Raw genomic sequence first — 20,710 nt, forward strand, 5'->3', positions numbered from 1 at the left:
CCTGTGCAACAATTTGAGGATTTCTGCTCCCTCATATTGTCTTAGCTGCCTTTATTGCTCTTTTGCAAGCCCCAAATTTATTCTAAATGCCATTCTTGTTTCCTAGGCCGATGGCTGCCTCATTAATTTTTTAATGATGCCATACAGTCACACAGGTGCTGGCATTAATTTGCATATCCATGTAATATAAGCTGTGGCTGTTGGCCCTGTTGGTTTTGATTCTAGGTGTCTAATCTCCGGCTGAACGGGAGTGCCAGGTGAATGCAATTAAAAAAAAGCTGTGAGGATAAAGAACAGCAGGGCCTCTCAGCTGTGGATCAGAACTGTGATCCACTCAGCTAAAGTGAGCTTGGCCTGGGGATGGATGGTCCACTCTGACTGGAGTCGGGGAAAGCTCATATTTGGAGGTTTAATTAGCCCTAATCCAACAGTTGTTAATGCTCATACACACACCTGTGGTCGCATCAAATCAGTATTACTGCGCAAAAAAAAAGGTCTTTAAAATTGATTGACTGGTTGATTTTCTTGTGAGTTTTGATTTACTGGGTGGGCTGAGCATGGATGAGTGGTGCCAGGAGACGGACAGGATAGAGGAGGAAGGTAAAGAAAAGAAAGGAGACACACAGAATTTACTGAGAGGGACATTTTTTTGAGCTGTTAAAGTCAAGATACAGACAAAACACACTGCAAAAAAGCCAGCTTGTATTTTTTGGCCTAAAACAGTGATTTAAGTTGGTAAAACTTGGAAATATAAATTATTGACATTTAGGGCAATAATGTGAGTTAGCACAACAAAGGAAGCCAGTTGTATGCTCAAAAACAAGTTGGTGAGGTTACTTATATCTTTAAGTTGGGGTTCACAACAAGGGACAATAGTTCTGCTAACTCTTATTTCTTTGTTGTGAAATGCGGAAAGCAGTGAAATTTGGTCATTAGCGAAAGCTAGCGGCTAACTGATGCTAGCGGCTAACTGATGCTAGCGGCTAACTGATGCGAGCGGCGCTGCTTGTTACAGCTACAAGAGAAGCCATTAGCGTATCAATGCTAACTCAAAATTGTGGTCGCAACATTAGCTGACATTTCATATCGGCGTTACAATCGTGCCAATTCAGCACATTGCAGAAGTTAGCAGAAGTAAGGATTAAAAGTTATTACGATGTAAAATTATAAGTTGTACAACTTCCAGTTGAGTTGACAAAAATCTGAAGTCAGAGTTGAGCAAACTCAAAAACAAAACTTAAAATATTTAGTTTAATTGTCCAACTTAAAATTTTATTGAAGTTTTTTGCCTTGAAATTTTAAATTCACCCAACTTTTCTTTTTTTGCAGTTCAGACAGGTGTGATCACTGTTTTCAGAGCTGGTGTGTAGACAAAGATCTGGATATTGATTTTAAAACAATCAAGAAAATGGAACAGAACCAAGCTCTCCATCAGTTTTATGCCAGTGTGAAAAACAGGAAAGGTGGTTTATCACTAAGATTTGATTGGAGTAATGAAGAAAAATTGCAACGAACGATGTGGCAAAACATTCCACCACCAAGCGTGAACAGAGGCTGACTTTCTGAAACTCTCTCAGGCACTGAACCCAAACACACCAAAAAGGTCTTGTTTAATGTGCAGCTGTATGTGGGACACAGAGCTAAAGAGGGCACATTTCAACAGGAGCTCGATTCATTTAACTTTACCAGGACGAGTACAGTCAGAAGTACACAAAGCTGTCTGTCAATGAATGCACAGAAGAGCACAAGGATCCCAGTGAAAGAAACAAGGGGGCGTAGCAGGGATTTATGCAGCCAGCCACTATGTTTCATGTTGGGCCAACACTAAACTGATCAAAGACTGATCCAAGGAAATAGGAGGAATAAATCAGATCACTGATATAATCTTTAGTCTTTGATTACTGAATCTCATGCATCAAGTAGCACAGAATTGCACAGCCAGCCTCCAGTTAAAAATCAATCATCAAACTATATTTGTACAGCATCTTTCATACAGGTTAGTGCAGATCAAAGTGCTTCTCAGATGATTGACAGGCTGATAAGAAGACTGTAAAAATCATAGAAAGATACAAAAACATTTTAACACTTCAAGAACAGAGAGTTAGGGTGAAGCAGCGCGACAAGGATAAAATGGAGCACAAAGAAGCTATGTGTGTGTGTGTGTGTGTGTGTGTACACTCTGCTATTAGAGTGAATTTGTTACAGGGATTAAAAATGTTCAAGTATTCTTAATTAACCTGCAATCTTTCGTTTGAACTAAATCCTGATTTGAAGACACAAAGACATTTTACCTAAATTCATGTTGAAATGAGATGTTGAGATGAGACAAAACTCAGTGTCACTCAAAAGTGTAAACTAGGGTTGTCACAATATCAGATTTTCACCACACAATTTTTGTGGACAAAATAATTGATTATAATGGTATTAGCGTCTTTAGAAAAGGAGAAAACATGGAATCAGTCAGTTTCATCTTTAACGTTGTTTATTGTGAGTTTGTTTCCCAAATAAATGCCAAAAATGGGGGTAGGTGGGGGGTCTGAAATTAGAATGAAAATGATCTCAGGGGAGCTGGATTATTTACACAATATTATCATATGTGTAGTATTAACATAATATCAATAATTCATTTTTGTTAACATTTTTGTTATCATGGTAATAATCAATAATGATTAATTGGGACAACTCTTGTGTAAACTAAAATTTCTGATTGTCAAATTACTGAGATCCAGTTTGTAGTTTGTCACTTGTGAAGGGTCTTAAATTGTGCATTTTGTGCCGTCTTTGAACACATCTTTAAATCACAGAGTGTAGCAGCTACGCAGGTTTATAGGTCAAACTCTAAAAGACTCTTATAACTCTGGGTTTCAGTAGAGAAATGGAGTGCCACATGATTTTTCAAAATCTTCTATGAGAAAACTTCTGCACTGAATACTCGAACATTCCTGGCAAAAGATATTGAATGTCAGCACAAAATGCAGCCTAATGGAGTGGAAAGTCAAATGATAGAGGCATAGAAAGAGAAAGAGAGAGAAAGGGGTGAAAAAAAGCCAATGAGGAGAAGAGGGTCCGATCGTCTGAGCCTGTGGTTAACCCTTTCAATTGGTTCATCACATTTTCATAAACAGTGGCAGTCCGACTTGTAGAACCTGATAATGTAATAACCCAGATAATGTAATAAAAATCTGCACTTGAGTCCATTGAAAATGTAATAAAACCTGATAATGTAATAACTTCCTGATAATGTAATAAAGTGCATTTCCCAATAATGTAATACACTTTTTACCAATAACGTAATAAAGTATAACATTAATGGGAGGTTATTACATTATCAGGTTAGCCTTCATTTCCCAAGTCCTGGTAATGTAATAATTCCCCAATATTGTAATAATTTAACAGCAGACCACCCATTACTTGGGTTCAAGTGGTGATACTGTGTAGACAACTCTAGCTCAAGAGCTCTAGCGCCACCAACAGGTCAAAGTTGAATGTTTATTCACTTTTGACCCGTTCATTCGTTTTTCACAAACGAGGTATCCATGACGACACACGAATGCATTCAACAGCTTCTTGAAATCTAAAGGTGCTTGGTGTTATACTTTATTACATTATTGGTAAAAAAGTGTATTACATTATTGGGAAATGCACTTTATTACATTATCGGGAAGTTATTACATTATCAGGTTTTATTACATTTTCAATGGACTCAAGTGCAGATTTTTATTAGATTATCGGGGTTATTACATTATCGGGAATTTATTACATTATCAGGTTCTACATGACTGAATCAAGCCTGATCAACATGGACTGACTCAGCTCTGCCTGAGGTTAAATGGTCACTGTTTCACTCGCTCATGAGGTAACACTGCTTGAGGTTTGTATCGGCTGATAGGAAAACATTCCCATGTGCAACAGCCTCCTACACGGGATAAAACCAGGTCAGCATATGATAACATAATCAGATATGCACATATGGAAGCAGATGTGGATAAAAACGCAAAAGAATGAGGAATGCTGAAATGCTACGGTCTGTATTGTGTCTCCTGGCCTCTGACTCCTCGTTGTCTGGCAGCCTGAAGTTGTATCACACCTTCACAAGTCCACACACACACACAAACACTTGTTAAGAAATCTAATCATCACACTGCAAAGCTATCAAGAGAAGTGACCCTGACAAGTGAGAACATTTTCTCCAATATAAATAGGTCAAGTGATATTCTCTCACAAACCCACTGAGTTTACAGTCAGTGAAAAAAGTTGAGAGGCTGCATTTTTATTGCCTGCTTGTGTGTGAAGAGTATTGAAAAGATGAGTCTCTGTCCTGCAAGGCTGCCGAGGAGACAAGCAGAGAAAAAGTGAGTGTCTGTGTGTGTCCCTGAGGCAAACAGGTTGTGAGTTAAGGCTGAGAAGCTGTTAGCTTTGAGTAAAAGGATGGAGAATAAAGAGAAAGTCTCGAGGAGGGGTTCTCAACCTTTTAAGAAGGAGGGACCAGCAATCTGACAAAGAGTGATCTTATGGGCCTGTATGGATGGGCTGCAGACTGATTCTACTCTAAAAATCTAAAAATAATCTGCTTTGAATACTGTTTCTGTCTGCTGTGGGTTTCCCACATTGTTCTCCCCTCATTTGAATTGATGAATATGCATGAGTTGGACAAGCTATGTCTCCTACACTGTAATAAATTATTCTGTAGTCATTTAATTTTACTTAATATATTTGATAAAATGTATTAAATATAAATGCGTCCTTGATTTTGAGGCAGTTGTTTAAGTAACTTTAATATAAAAATGTTTGAGATGGAATACTTATTTTGATCACATTAAATATAATCTTTATGTGTATGTAATTCTAAATCAAGAGAATTTTGAATGAATCCAACACAATATAATTAGTCTGTCTTTAATTGACAGGCACTTCCTGTTAAGTTGTTATTAACTCAACTTGTAACGTAGTTAGATTTAATTAATAATATTGTATGCAATCTGTTGCCTCAATTTTATTGAGTAGCCATTTATCTTTTTTTACAGTGTACACTGTAATAAATTATCCTGTAGTCATTTAATTTTACTTAATATATTTGATAAAATGTATTAAATATAAATGTGTCCTTGATTTTGAGGCAGTTGTTTAAGTAACTTTAATATAAAAATGTTTGAAATAGAATGTACTTATTTTGATCACATTAAATATAATTATGTGTATGTCATTTAAATCAAGAGAATTTTGAATGAATCCAACACAATAGATTTAGTCCGTTTTTAATTGATCATTAATGAAATCATTAATAATATTGCGTGCAATCTGTTGCCTCAATTTCATTGAGTAGCTATTGTTTATCTTTTTTTTTTTTACAGTGTACTTCACTGGAAGTCCTTCGCCTCCAGTGTGTGTGTGTACTGGAGCAGATTGTAAATTCTCCCGTGCCTAATTTCTTAATCGTAATTTTCACCTGCTATGCATCGCCTCGACTAGAGTGATGGCTGCGTAATGTGCAACAACACATCCATCTCCAAGTGGCTCAGACAGGAAAGCTGTGATTTCGACCATTTGACGTTTAACTCCACTCCCTCCTTACACCTCCCACCTGCCTCCTACACCAGCCCTCTTGTCATCATCACACTGTTGTCCCGAGGCCAGGTGAGTAATCATACGTGTGAAAGCTCCATTCAGGATGATTACAGCCTCACTGGGAAAAAGCAAGGACCACCTCAGCTTCAACAGCAAGGGACTGACATCACACTAACACTCTGCGGTGCTCATGTTGTTTCAAACTGATGAAGTGCATCCCCAGAATTTTAATAAGTTTAGTTTGCATATAATTGCTCAAATATTACCATTCACATTAATCCAATTAAGTCAATTTGCTTGTTTTTAAAAAAGAACATAACATTTAGTTAAAGAAAACAACTGACATGAAAATGAATAATGCATAAAACACAAACCAATGCAGCAGGACTACTAAATTTGGTGAGAAGCAAAGAAAAAAAGAGGCGTTAACACCTGCACCATTACTACTTCTTCTTTTTTTACCAGTAACTGGATTTTGAAAATAAGCATTTAATATATGAATTACACCAGATACAAACACATTCTTCAAGAGGCTGAACCTGTCTGCAGTGTTTATTAACCTTTTTATCATTCTACCCCCTTGAACTGAGTTTGGGGTTGTGTGTAGTGGATATTTAGGGGGAAATAGCAGGTCAACAATAAATCCCACATAAAAGTGGTATATATCATCTGAAAGCTGGGAGTGTGAAGATTAATTTCAGTCATACATTTCTAATAAATAGGACTTAATTAATCAACTCATTTAACCTATTGAGGTGTATAATGGTTCAGAGCAAATAATGTTTGGGTTCCTGAAGTCCATTTTCAGCAATTTTTGGCAATTGGAAACCCCCTATTGTCAATATATGTAGATAAGCTACACATCCTCTGAATGCTCTAGGTCTCTAGTTTTAGTCAAGAAGTATTTTCTGCTACATTTTTGCTCTATCTTCGTCAGCCATAATCACCTCCTTCTCGGGTTTCGGCACCAAAAATGTAGCATGTTCAGACGTTCTTTAGTGAAAAATAAAGAAGAGCAAAAAATATACAGCGTGTGCGTTCATGCCGTGGCTTCACATTTCTTGCTAACACAACAAACTCTGACGTAATCACGTACGTTACGTCTGCTCCTAGAGCACCGTGGGAAATGAAGTCTTTTTAATGTAATCAATCAATTTCATTTCAATGAAATGAAATGTCTCTTTCTAATCACATATTACACACATGAACTGGTTTTTAATAATATTACTGTTAACTTATATTTTAACCTGCATTGACTTCTTTTATTCAGTCAAATAAATTCTCAACATCCTCTGAATGCTCTAGGTCTCTAGTTTGTGCTTGTAAAGTTTCATGAGGCTCTGATTATCCTGGAGGTCACAGCAGCTCGTTTTAGACACTGAGGTCAAGTTTTAAAATGCTTTCACTGCAATGAAATGGCTACTATGTGGACTAACATCATCACACAGGAATAAAATTGCCACACATACCACAAATTACAAATGTTCGAACAACTTTTCTCAGACTTGATACAGGACAGACTGAATGATCAAACCACAAATGAAACCTATGCTGCATGGTAGGATTCAACCTGGTCTCACAGAAATCCGTGAAATAGCCACGGATTTCGCTTAACTCAAAATCCGTGGAATAGCCACGGAATTGCTCAAATTTCCGTGAAACTGACACGGATTTCGCTACAATGCAAGTTAAAGACAGTTAATAAGTTTTCCTATTGGTTTGTTCCAAGTCACGTGACTTTCAAGGTTCCGGCGGTCAGAACAAAAAACATGGTGGACAGTTCTCTCATTTTTAGTGAAAAAATCAATATTTTGACTTTGTTTCTGCATAAAAATGGATTTTGATCACATTTCTAGCGAGAAATATATGTTTTATTTTCTAAATATTCACTCAGTGAATGTACATAATCACTTTGTGGTGAAGATCTCGCCAGAAAAATATGACTGTCATTAACTTGCATTGTAGCGAAATCCGTGTCAGTTTCATGGAAATTTGAGCGATTTCGTGTCTATTCCACGGATTTTGAGTTACGCGAAATCCGTGGCTATTTCATGGATTTCTGTGAGACCATGTTGTAGGATTAGAAGACAACAGCTCAAGTGTGTAAAAGGTCCTGTAAGGACCCGCACACGTGCATCTATTACATCTCTTTTAGTGCAGGAGAAACTTCAGACAGGTGCAGAGGAGAGGAATGAGTTCTCTTTTTGTGACATTTTATCAAAATGCAAAGGCACAAGTTCAAAAACTGCATCTGAACGTCGGTATTTATGAAGCTCGGCTGTCTGATGCTGACAGATATTATAATAAATATGACTGCAGGGAACCGCCAGAGGAAACCTGAGATGTAGGTTCAATTTTCTTGAAGCTCTCCCTGTTCTGATTTAAACTGCTTTACTACTGTATTGGACTCAGTGTACAGCACAACTGTAATAACAAAAACCACAACAACAAAACATGATCTACTTCCTGGAAAGAACTATATAGTTTGCAAACGACAGGGAAATATCCTTGAAAGAAAAACTGCATTTAACCCAAAGTTTATGTTAATGAATTATTAATTTATCACGGTAAACTCCATATAAAGACATATTTTACATTTTTGCATCATCAGCTGCCCTGCTGTGACTAAACTCTCTTGGTTACACCATCGATTAATTAACTGCAAACATGAACACAGTCTCTAGCTGCAAAAATAAATAGTTCTTTTAAAGAAATGTCTTGGAAATGAATCGTGATTTATTTGGAAGTGAAATAAAATGTTTCCAAAGACAAATATTGGATTGATTTGGTCTTAATTCTTAAGACTGTGATGAAGCGAGAAGCAAAAAAAAAACCCCAACCCACAATTAAGACATTCTTATTTCAAACCAATAAGTGTTAGCAGCCACTTCAAACAGAAGACCACTGACCTCTCGGGCCCCTGGAGCCCGTGCACGGCAAAGCATGTTACATTGTGATGGTCTAAAACAGGGATTCCCAAAGTGTGGTGCGTGGACCCCCGGGGGTGCACGGGCTGCCGCTAGGGGGTGCGCGAGATAAAAAATGTAATGGCGGTCTGATAATTACACAATTACATTTTTTTCCCCACACACAATAATGACTTTGTAAAATGTAAAATCAAAAACTGTAATATTAATTAATTAATAAATGCAGGCTATTCAAAATGCACTTCATCTTAAAATGAAGCGTATAAGTTTTGTTCTTCCATTTTTCCAGCCTGTGTTATGATGACGGGTTGTTTAGCTCCACGCTCATTTAAACTTGCTGCAATTTTTGTTCAACGTGGCTCAAAATATTATAACATTTTCCCCAACTTATCTGCTTTTTGCCTCTGATCCTGAGCCTGTCATCATCCTCTTTGCTCTTAAAAGTGGCATAACTTTGTTGCATTATATTGAAACTGTGTTTCAGATTAATTCAAATGCGAGAGCTCATTGTTGTGATTGTGATTATTTAATTATATGTGTGTTCTGGTCATTTGAGCATGATTAAACATGCCGCCTTTAACATGGCTATAAAAAAGCTTATTGCATTTTTTTTTTGACGGTGTGGGGGATTGGGGGTGCGTCAACCCGGTTGGGACATAGAAGGGGGTGCGAGGCTAAAAAAGTTTGGGAACCGCTGGTCTAAAACAATTGAGGCACACTAATGATGGGTGCTGAGTGCTGTCAGTGGAGTGCTGCCTGCAGCGCTACACTCATAGATCAGAGTGTTTACATCTGCCTGACAGCATCTGAAAGTGGGCCAGAGGCAAAACCTCTATCAAAGCGTTTGTTGTACAGCCCCACTTTAAAGCACACAGGCACACTCCTGCTGTCTTTGTCTGATTCACTCGCTAAGAAAACAGCTCAGGCTTAAACTATTGCACTGATCTGAACAGGAAGTTAAAAAAAAAAACAAACAAGAAAGAGACTTTGTTGTAAGACTTTGAAATCATCTGACATTTGTTTCATGCACAGTCTGATCTTTTTTCTGCACAGCACTCACTTTTGATTAAAAACCATCGATAAGTGTCTGCCTCTCGCCAGAAAATACAAGAAAAACAAGTGCAGCCTCTTAAAAAATGTGCAGAATGCAGTTATCTCTGAACTGTGACTTTTGCCTTTCCCATTTGTCTTGTAGCAGTGCTCTTTTTGATACCGAAGGCAAGCCTTTTAAAAGTAAACGTCCTGACTCAACCTCGTGGACACAAAGCCCAAAGGTAGGATTGATGCGTGCTCTGCGAGTCCTGCGGGATCGTTTGAACGCAGGGCGCCGAGGGATTTGTCAGTCTAACGGGAGCTGACAGGAAGAGAATGAACTTTAACACTCACAGGCTGCTTTCCCTTTCATGAGCTTCCAGGGAAACCCTGTAGTGAATCAAATCCCTCCGCTTGGGAGAAAACACACACACACGGTTGTGTAATAAAAATTCATACACTAACGTAAAGGCACGCGGACGCACACACATCTTATTCAATGTTCCCTTCCCCCGCGTACCACGGCACATTCCCCATTTAATCTGTCAAGCTGTTAAGAGTGACAAATGTGTCAAATGAAGAACAAAAAAAAAAGAATTACATATAGTTTGTGTAGCAGCTACACAAAGTGTAACACACAGACACACACTTCCTCCAATGACCTGAGAATAGAGGTCGTTGCTGAGAGCTCGTTGTTTCAGTGATTTCACGCTGTGTTGCTTTCAATCAGGGGCTGTAATGAAAGGTCTCATAACTCTAACGTTAATGGGACCCAAGGACTGTTAAACAGCTGAATAGCTTGGTTTTGTAACTCTGAGTTAGGACCCAAAATGGCCCTCAGAAGCCCCGCTCCGTGACTCCCCGTGTGGTGAGTGAACAGGTATCGGGGCCTGAGGTGACATTAATGTTCTCATTTGTGGCGCTGACGAAAAGTTTAATAAACTCTGGAGCGCTGCCTAAAAGCCTGTGTGTTAATTATTTACCATTAATTGAGACTGCCGAAGGAGCTACCCAATTACCCAAAGTTAACTACAGATCAGGGATTCTCCTGCAGAGGGGAATCTTTTAGCAGCAAGGTGAAAAAGAGAACATGAAGAATTAAAAGAAGTAAAATATTCCTTTGAATCTGTTTTTTCGGTGCATCTGACCAGCGGAAAGCTTAATGAGGCAACCCTCTAACTGGCTGAGCAGCATAAACAGACGCAGACATTTTGGATGTGCTGCTGGCAGATATGCCGTCTGAGATAATTGCTTGGCTAAAACTCTGCAAACCCCAAAATTGGCAACTTTTCAGGCCACGGCTTCTCCTTTAAAAATGGGCACAGTTAAATTTTAGGGCATTTCTTTTTTCCCTTAAAGAAAGCAGCTCCGACATGACGTGTTGTAATTCATGTTCATTGCTTCTGCCAAGGAGGTTTTGTTTTGTTTGTCAATAAAAAAAACACTGACCCAGTTTTCATGAAAGTTTGTGGTAGGCAGAAGCAGGGCCAAGTAGAGCCACGGGCACTTACACAAATGATTTTTCACTTTGTTAACATGTTGTTAGGAAGATAAGGCATGGCCCTGGTGGTCCATGCTCTCAGAGTGCCCCTCTAGTAATCTAGAGTAATAATCTAATAACAATATATTCATGAATGAGAAATTAGCAGCAGCTTGAATAAAACTTTCTTTCTGTTGCTACACTTATCTGTGTGCTTCAGAGGAACGCTCTTTGCTGAAACATGTAACCATATTTCTATTGTGTTGTGAGCCACATAAACAAGTGAAATATGATTTTTATGTCCTTGGAAATGTGAGATTATGCACTATTTATATTCACTATATTCATCTATTTTTTTTCATTTTTCATTTTTTTTCATTATTCATCATTCCTAAAATTTTTCATTGAATTTTAGGTGTAGATCCTTCTTCCAGATCAGGTTGGCAATTTCAAATCTGAATTAAAAACACATTTTTTCATTCTAGCTTTCCTTTCGAGATCATTTGTCAACTTTACAATGCTTTGGTTTTAATTTGTTTTGATTAATGGTGTAATTTTATTGCTTATATTGTATTTTTAATTAGGTGTTTTTAACTTCCACTTGTTTTTATTTTTCTGTGCAGCACTAAGGAGTGTTTTTAAATGTGCTATCAAAAAAAAACCTCGAACTTTTCCAATACATGATTATACACTGCTAGTATTCCTTTCCTAACACACTGTGGAAGAAACATAGTTGTTGAACAGTGGACAGGGTGCTGGAGACCAAGTCTTCTATTGTTCGGCTTTAATGCTCCAGTAAGTGTCAAACTAACTGTTGTAGAACATCTTGTGGAACCATTTCTGAAGGCATGGAAGATATATATCCACACTGTTTCCAAGACTTGGAGTAAAAAAGAGAGTTTAAGAGAAAAGCACAAACATTGCTTACTTTTGCAGCTCTGCACACCAGGCCGATGGCTGTGTAAAATAGACATTGTAGTTGCATTGTCTATTTCAGAAAGGTACAAAAACAGTTGGATGCTGCCCCCTCACTGACAAACACCCCAACAAGCACTTTGATTGGCAACTTAAACACTTTGCTAAGGTTTGGGGGGGATATATGTTTTCCAATATTTAACTTGATCTTTCCCTTTGTGAAAATGTTAAGCAGGCATTCGTTGCCAGGAGCAGCTGTAAAGGGAAAACAATGACACTTATTGGAACCTGGTCTCTTAACTCTAAATCCGTGGAATAGCCACGGAATCACTCAAATTTCTGTGAAACTGACACGGATTTCGCTACAATGCAAGTTAATGACAGTCATATCCCGTGGCTATTCCATGGATATTTTTTCCTATTGGTTTGTTCCAAGTCACGTGACTTTTAAGGTCCCGGCGGTCAGAACAAAAAACATGGACAGTTCTCTCATTTTTAGTGAAAAAATTTTTTATTTTGACTTAGTTTCTGCATAAAAATGGATTTTGGGCACATTTCTAGCGAGAAATATATGTTTTATTTTCTAAATATTCACTCAGTGAATGTACATAATCACTTTGTATGTTGGAATAGCCACGGGATATGACTGTCATTAACTTGCATTGTAGCGAAATCCGTGTCAGTTTCACGGAAATTTGAGTGATTCCGTGGCTATTCCACGGATTTTGAGTTAAGCAAATCCGTGGCTATTTCACAGATTCCTGTGAGACCAGGTTGCTTATTGATAATGAATGTTAGGTTGATGTGGATGCATCTTGAAAATATGAAAAGCAATCATTTCTCAAAATGGAATGTAAATGAGCTAAATGTTGCAATCAAACACATTTATACCTTAACATATCAATCAGGATAAAAATATTTTGTCGGGCACAAACAACACATGGCCTTTCATTATCCTTTGTCCACTCCCGCTCCAAACAAACCCAGGTGGTGGGAAGTAATAGAAAACAAGAGCATAATAAATTGATTATTACACACAATTGTTGCCAGCGTGATGCAGTAGCCGAGGTCTAAAGGCGGAGTGGTGTAATAAACTTCACGCTGCACCACGTTCCTGCCTTCATCATGCCGTGTCGTCTTCCCGCTGGTGCCTCGATCAAAAACACAATTACACCCCTGCATACGACTGTAAATCCCAGTAAACAGCATACTACGCTGCTCCGCCAGCTGACCCAGACAGCCGCGCACACACCTCCAGACAGGACACTTCTCTGGTTATAGATAGACTGCTGGTGGAGGCTTTCAGCAGGTCAGAGAGCAGACAGTCTGACTGAGCCGTATCAAATCTCTAACACTATGACGCCGCACAAACACAAACACACAAACTGGGTGTCTGGCATGGAAGCGTTGGAGCTCAACATGCTGCTGACTGCTTCTGAGCAGAAACCGACTGAGCTATGTCATTCACGAACATGCACTTCGATTTTACTGGCGGTGTATTTAAATCAAAGTGAAATCCATTTCAGGCCTCGAGGAAAACTTGCAAAAATAAGAGAGCCTCAAAGAAATAAAAGCAGAACATCTGAAGGCTTATGTAAACTTTGGATATCCTCAGCTACACTCCAGGGTCAGCCTGACCTGGAGCGACAGAACAGACATTTGATTTCCTGCCAGGTTTCCAAACTTTAACGTGAACTGACTCTAGATTTGGATGCACAGACATATTTCTTTATGGCCGTCCTTGTGTGGACCTTTTCTTTCCTTAACCTCTCAGCCAGCAGGGCACCGCGATTCATAATTTTTACGCCCTTGTTTGTGACGTTAACTGTGAGATGTGCTGCCAGAAAGTCCGCCTAAACACATTAAAATAACACTTCAAAAGCAGTTAAGTCCTTAGAGGGACAGTTTGTTTTTCAAATGGGGTTGTATCAGGTTGTTATCCATAGTCAGAGCATTACTTCCAGTCAATGGCAGTCAGAAGTACCTTCATTCAAACTACTGTTTTGCCACCTAAAAAAAAGTCAAGACGAAGTGGCGGTTCTAGACCAATTTTACTGTGGGGGCCAAGGGAGGGCCAGTGTTTAATCAGAGGGGCACATTAAGAAACGTCAAAAATTATTTTTAAGCATTCAAAACCTTTATTTTAGCTAAAAGTATCATTTAAGTATATTTGGAAAAACTGCATTGATTGAAACAATGAGACTTATCAACATTAACAATTATTTTTTGTACGACAATGACATTTCTCATTTTTGTGCAAAATTACTTCATAATTTTAAATGTGCAGTACAGTGATAATGATCTTTATATTTAGCTTTTATTGCACAATTAAACTATTATACAATGTACACATTATGGGTTCCTTTTGTGTACAATGAGATATTGTTTGAACGAAAAATAGGTAAGAATTGTTCCATTGTTCATCGTTATAAATTCATCATTTTATTATTAATTTGACACAGGGGCCACAGCAGGGGCCAAGGGCTTCTTCACAGGGGCAGTGGCTCCTGGAGGCCCCTGTGTAGAACCGCCACTCTTCTATCAATATCAGTGAAAGGGCACGTGTTATTTTGAATATTTTCCCTGATCTAACTTGACATCAGACAGCTCTTTCCAACAGGGAACTGAATCCCTATCTATGATCTCTTCAAATCCACCAGACTCCTTTGACAAAAACAGTAGTTTTACCCTACAGAACACAGGAGTGGTCGGTCTACTGCTGACTCCATCGTTGAGTTTTTTTGCATTATCATGTTACATTGGTGAATCTGAACTAATGCTTTAAAACACCAATGTCACACAATAATACAAACAAACTTAAAGATCGAGGAAGCAGTAGAACTACAACTCCTGTGTCCTGCAAAGTAAAATTAGTAGTTTTGTCAAAGGAGTCTGGTGGCTTTGTAGAGAGCATAAGATTGATATCATGGCTTCAGTTCTTAGTCAAAAGGGACAGTCTCACAGCAAGGTAGAGCAGTAAAAATATTCTAAAGATATGGTGCTGGTACTGTATCTTTACAAAAGAGAAATGGTTTCTCAGTGTAAAGTAAAAGTAAAGTAAAGTAGTACCTGTCTAGAGAAATGTTTTCTAGCTGAGCTTCGACCTCTGATTAACAAGTTGACAGACCGTTAAACTAATGGAAAGAGAAACAAATATGGTGCATAGCATAGGAACAAAAGGAACAAAAGATGATCCATTCTTCTATCGGACTCAAAACATGTGTACTTAAACATAGGGGTAAACAAAACTTTAATCCATCTAGAGCAGGGGTCTCAAACTCAAATTACCCGGGGGCCGCTGGAGGCAGTATCAAAATGACCAAAAAAAGACACATTACTAAAAAAAGAAACAAAATGACAGAAAAAAACGAAATTACTTAAAAAAAGACACAAAATGACCAAAAAAGGCACGAAATTACTAAAAAAAGACACAAAATTACTAAAAAAAGACACAAAATGACAGAAAAAAACTAAATTAATTAAGGTAGACACAAAATGACCAAAAAAAGGCAAAAAATTACAAAAAAAAGACACAAAATGACTGAAAAAACACAAAATTACTTTAAAAAAGACACAAAATTACCCAAAAAATACACAAAATTACTAAAAAAGACACAACATTATTAGAAAAAGACATAAAATTACCAAAAAAAGACACAAAACTACATTACATAACATTTCCACTTCTTCCGGTAACAACGACACGGCATATTATAAACGGTCCGGTAGCAGCTGCCTTTGTTTTTGTTAACGTCGTCATAGAAACAAGTGAAACAAAGCTCCAGCTTGCACAATAAAGACACCTTCCACACACAAAACGCTAAAGTGCCATTCATATAAAACTCACATTAAACTTTCATATCAAGGTGAGGGCCACAAAATATTGCCGCAAAACGAGTTTGACACCCATGATCTAGAGCGACAAGTGCTTCTGGCAGTTACTGATCTACAACATTACCTTTTAAAGGCACAGTGACCAAACTTCCTAGTCTCACCATTTAAACTGGTGGAAAGCATTCAAAGCGGAGAGTGAAGAAATAAAGAGTCTAACCTTATATATACTCTGCTAGTTAACAGACATCTAAACACGGTTAGGTTTACCTTGTTCTCTGCGTGGTTCAGGTCAGGTGTCTTGGCTGTGGCGTCCAGATCAGTCACCCCTCTATTGAGGTTTAACTCCTCCGCTGTTGCCACCTGGGTCGCCTCCTCCGCATCGATGTCCGTCTCCTCTGAGACGGTTGCCGTCTTCTCCGCACCTGTCAGCTCCCGGGCTGAGCCGAGGAAAGTACACACACACACAGGTGGATAAGCACGCACACCTGCATACACACATGTAGGCATGAGCATGGCCACACGCACACATGGGTGAACACACATAAATACGTTCAAGTCAGAGACATTATCCACAATGTACAGTATGCAGAGGTACAACTGTGAAGCAAATAAGAGTTATAAAAACACTGCAAACATAAATATCATACAACTCGGTAACACTTTACAATAACCAACTAAGTGATGTTTAAAGATGGTTTATAAACCAATTATTAACCATTTACAAAGTGCTATACATATTTAATCTTTAAATATTTTAAACCAATTTCTTAAAGGTATATGAATCATTTCAAAATCATTAACATACATAATATGGTGTTAAAAACGTTAAAATGATTGCAACTAAAACTATCAATAAGCTATTTATTATAATTGAATTGTTTGTTAATGGTAAAGTTACTATAAACTTACATTAATATACCATCTATTTGTCATTTATAAATGATCTAGTTAGGTAAACACTAATAAATGATGTATTTACCATTCTAAATGGCCTATATACGGTTTATAAATGATGATTAAACATTAATAAACTATATGTTTACCATTTATAAATGATGGTTATTGTAAAGTGTTACCTACAACTCTAACAGCACCCTCTTGTTCCTGGAAGTTTCCATTCTGCTTTTCGTGTTTAAAAACAGCGCTCTCATTACTGCTAATACATATTTAATGGGACAAATTGGACCAAATTGGATACAGACCGTGTTTTCACTGAAGCAGATATCATTAACAATAGAGAACAACAATATTTCCCATGTATGAGACAAAATCAATGCAGACTGCAACACAACAGTTTATGAGCAGCACGCTAACTATTCTTCTCCACACTTGTTTGTTGCAACTAGAGTTTTTAAATGATCTTTTGCAGAGCAGAGCATCCACATCAGTCCAGTAAAGCACACTGTCAAAAGTTAAGAGAATGTAATTCAGATCGATGCTTTGAAACACAAAACAAGAGTGTTTCTGTAGGAGAGCACAGACATCCTATATGTTTAACTATTCCAATCAAGTCAAAAGAAAAAACGGATGCTGAAAACCTTCAGCAGTCTGAATATATGCTGAATATTTTCCTGTTTCATTTTGATTTTCCTCACCAGGCAATTCACCAGAAAACAACTATTACGCTGGTTGTCACAGTTGGAACACTTCCTCTCCGGACTACACAGCCTGGGGTTGTGTTTCACAACCTCACTCAACTCTAAGTAAATTGTAGAGCAGGGCAAATGTAAGTTATAACATACTGTCTTCTATAAGCATAGTTATTGACAATAAGAATGAATTGCATATGCTTTTCTTTTCAACTTGACTGCACTAGAAACACATGACTGCACTTCAGTCAGTTGGACGATGTTCACTTAATTGGCAAAGCAATTTCTACCAAGAGGAGACGGCAGTAGCTAACATTCACTCAAGGCCTCTCACACAGCATATAAAAAATATATTTTTTAAAAACATACTCCAAAATTGAAAGCATCTAAGTGGGCATCACTCACTTTATGTGCTCACTTAGATGCACTCTTATGAAAGAGCAAAATCATAAAATCTATAATTCTACAATTTACAATGTCATTCTAGCCAGACTAATCGCAAATGAGATCTAGTCTGGAAACCAACCGTTCATTTTTCCGTAGAGGAGACGTGGTTTACGATCCTCCAGAGCCGTTTATTGGGCGCTTAGGATGTCTATCAAAAGAGTCTGTAGGTAGCTCTTAGCCAGTCAGATCAGTTATATCAGATGACGTATGTAGAGCGACAGAAATTTGTTGTGTGTGTGTCTGTGAGAGTGTTGCTTGCTGCTTTGCTTCTCCAGTTCTCGATTTCTGCAAGAATTCCCCCTCATGTCATTCAGCCACACACATCCACTGATTTTATGGGCAATAAACAAGCTGCTGCGGGTCTCTCTGGGCGGCTCCGCTGTCCCCTGGCTCGTAGCAAGACCACCGGCGTTACAGCAGCGAGCGGTAGCGGAGCTAGTTGGTAGATTAGGCTTTTGCCAAATCCTGTCGGAAGCAAGGCTAAAACATCCATTTTGGTGGTGAAACAGGAGTGTAAAGTCAAATGTTCTTTTTTTAAAATAAACTTTGGCTTCGCGTCTGCTGCAGCCATGTTGGATCCGTAAGAAAACTACAAAACTACAAGCTTCTGTCTGCTGAGTAGTACGTGTCATCGTCTTAATGTCCCTCCCCGTTCTGTGATCGGATCCCTAAAACAGGGCTAAGAAACGGCCCTGGTTGCCAGACTGCCTGGAGGTCCGAAATGAAGTTCGAGCGCGCAAGGCAGTATGGGTATAACCAGGCTAATGTAGTTCAGCAAAAGCGACGTATAAATGAGTTAATACAACACAAGCAAGGATGAAGTCAAGAAACATAGCAAGAGTAAGTGCTATGGCTTAAGTGTGAGTCGTTAGGACATAAGTGCTTTTAGGTTGAAAGAGCGGTCAGTGCACTTACACTACTTACTTACACTACACACTACGCTCATTCACCCATTCACACACACACATTCATACTGGTGGCCGAGGCTACCAGAGCAGTGGTGCCACCTGCCTGCATTGGGAATTCATTCATTTGAGCAATTTTCCTCTAGGTGCAACAACAACTTGAGTCCATGTTGCAGATACAAAACATACAGTAAAGTTCCTATTCTTCCAGCCTAAAGTTGTGTAGTGTGAACTCCTCATATTCTTTACAGAACTAAATTAAGAACGGTTCCACATCGGTAGTCTATGCTTATCTGCTTTCTCAGCCAAAGTTAGAGGAGAAAATCCACAGAGCTGCAGTCAGGAGGTTGTTAGCGTAGCTTGGCATGCAGACTGGAAACAGAGGGGAGCAGTGAGTCTGGCTTTCCATAAAGATAAAAAAAAATCTAGCAACACAAATGATTTGATGCATCTTTGATCCATATACAACAAAAATGTTAAGACAACAACTCAAGGATTCGGGGGGATTTCCATGCTGTGACTAGTTTTGATGTTTTACATCAGTTCATCCCTCTGCTCAGCACCTCTGTTCCGCATCTATGAGTGGCAGGAAACTCCTGGGGCCGAAAGCAAATAGCGTAATTTCAAACATGTCGAACTATTCCTGCTAAAGTTGTCATTAATGCTGCACTTCCACTGCATGCAGGGCTCTAAACGTTACCACAGTACCTTTTTGATGCTACCTCAGTCAAGGTTCGAAGCGAGCAGAAACTAAATAAAAGAGGACACAGGACATTCTGCACAAACCCATTTTTTAGTCAAGCTAGCCCTCAATACTGAGGGCTACAGAGGAACGCTCTTTGCTGAAACATGTAACCATATTTCTATTGTGTTGTGAGCCACATAAACAAGTGGAATGTGATTTTTATTTCCTTGGAAATGTGAGATTATGCACTATTTTTTTTAGATGTTTGAACAAGCTCATTGAAGTTTAGGTTTAGATCCTTCGTCCAGATCAGGTTGGCAATTTAAAATCTGAATTAAAAACAAATTTTTTCATGCTAGCTTTCCTTTCTAGATCACTTGTCAACTTTACAATGCTTTGGTTTTAATTTGTTTTGATTAATGGTGTAATTTTATTGCTTATTTGTCTTATATTGTATTTTTAATTAGGTGTTTTTAACTTTTTTTTTTTTTTTTTTCTGTGCAGCACTTAGGACTTCCTGTTGTTTTTAAATGTGTTATCAAAAAAAATCTCGAGCTGACTTTTCCAATACATGATTATACACTGCTAATGTTCCTTTCCTAACACACTGTGGAAGAAACATAGTTGTTGAACAGTGGACAGGGTGCTGGAGACCGAAGCGAGCCGAAACTAAATAAAAGAGGACACAGGACATTCTGCACAAACCCATTTTTTAGTCAAGCTAGGCCTCAATACTCACCAATTTTCAATTTTTTTTTATTCCCTCGACCCTGACAGCAGCACACAAAACCATGCTGAACACCAAAAGTGAGTCAAGTCCAGCAGAGCCGTACCATGCAGTGCTTTGCCTTACTTTACCAAACTTCATGGCAGACTTTTTCACTCCAGATCTGAAGGAGAATTCAATGTCCATTTCTGCCCGTATCTGCTTCTGGTTTCCTTCACGTCTTTCATCTTCAGTGCTACTACCAGTGCAAAGTCCTCTTCCCCTTCATCTTCTCCTTCAGCTGCTTACCTGCACTCTCTGTCCCACATCCACCTCTTCTTCCATTTATACTCTTCCTTCTGTGCATCCTGCTGTTAATTCTGTTCCACCCCCTCCACTTAAAGCTGGTTTTTGATAACCTGCTGCCAGCACTCCCTTCACCTTGTTCTCCATTAGCACTCCTCTTCCTACCTTCTATCAGCTCTCTGTGCTGTCATGCCCCTCCTCCTGCCCTCTGTTGCCAACACGATTTCCTCCCATTGTCTTCCCCTCTTCTCCTTTTCAACTTCAGCTCTTCTCTGACCTCAAATGCATCCTCAGGTTAAAGAAAAATCAACCTGGTCTC

At 38.6% G+C, this 20,710-nt stretch overlaps 1 protein-coding gene across 2 annotated transcripts in view; it reads right to left on the minus strand.

Moving 5' to 3' along the window:
* Positions 1-20,710, minus strand: part of LOC131977406 (carboxyl-terminal PDZ ligand of neuronal nitric oxide synthase protein-like) — a 266,401-nt gene that overhangs the window by 82,881 nt on the left and 162,810 nt on the right. The window contains exon 7 of one of the 2 annotated variants that reach the window (XM_059340693.1): positions 16,021-16,190. In XM_059340693.1, coding sequence (XP_059196676.1) covers positions 16,021-16,190 — 170 coding nt within the window. Of the gene's footprint in view, positions 1-16,020; positions 16,239-20,710 lie in introns of both variants that reach the window. The other variant, XM_059340692.1, reaches the window with a different exon arrangement.

Source organism: Centropristis striata, chromosome 9 (assembly GCF_030273125.1).
Source record: "Centropristis striata isolate RG_2023a ecotype Rhode Island chromosome 9, C.striata_1.0, whole genome shotgun sequence".
Lineage (NCBI taxonomy): Eukaryota > Metazoa > Chordata > Actinopteri > Perciformes > Serranidae > Centropristis > Centropristis striata.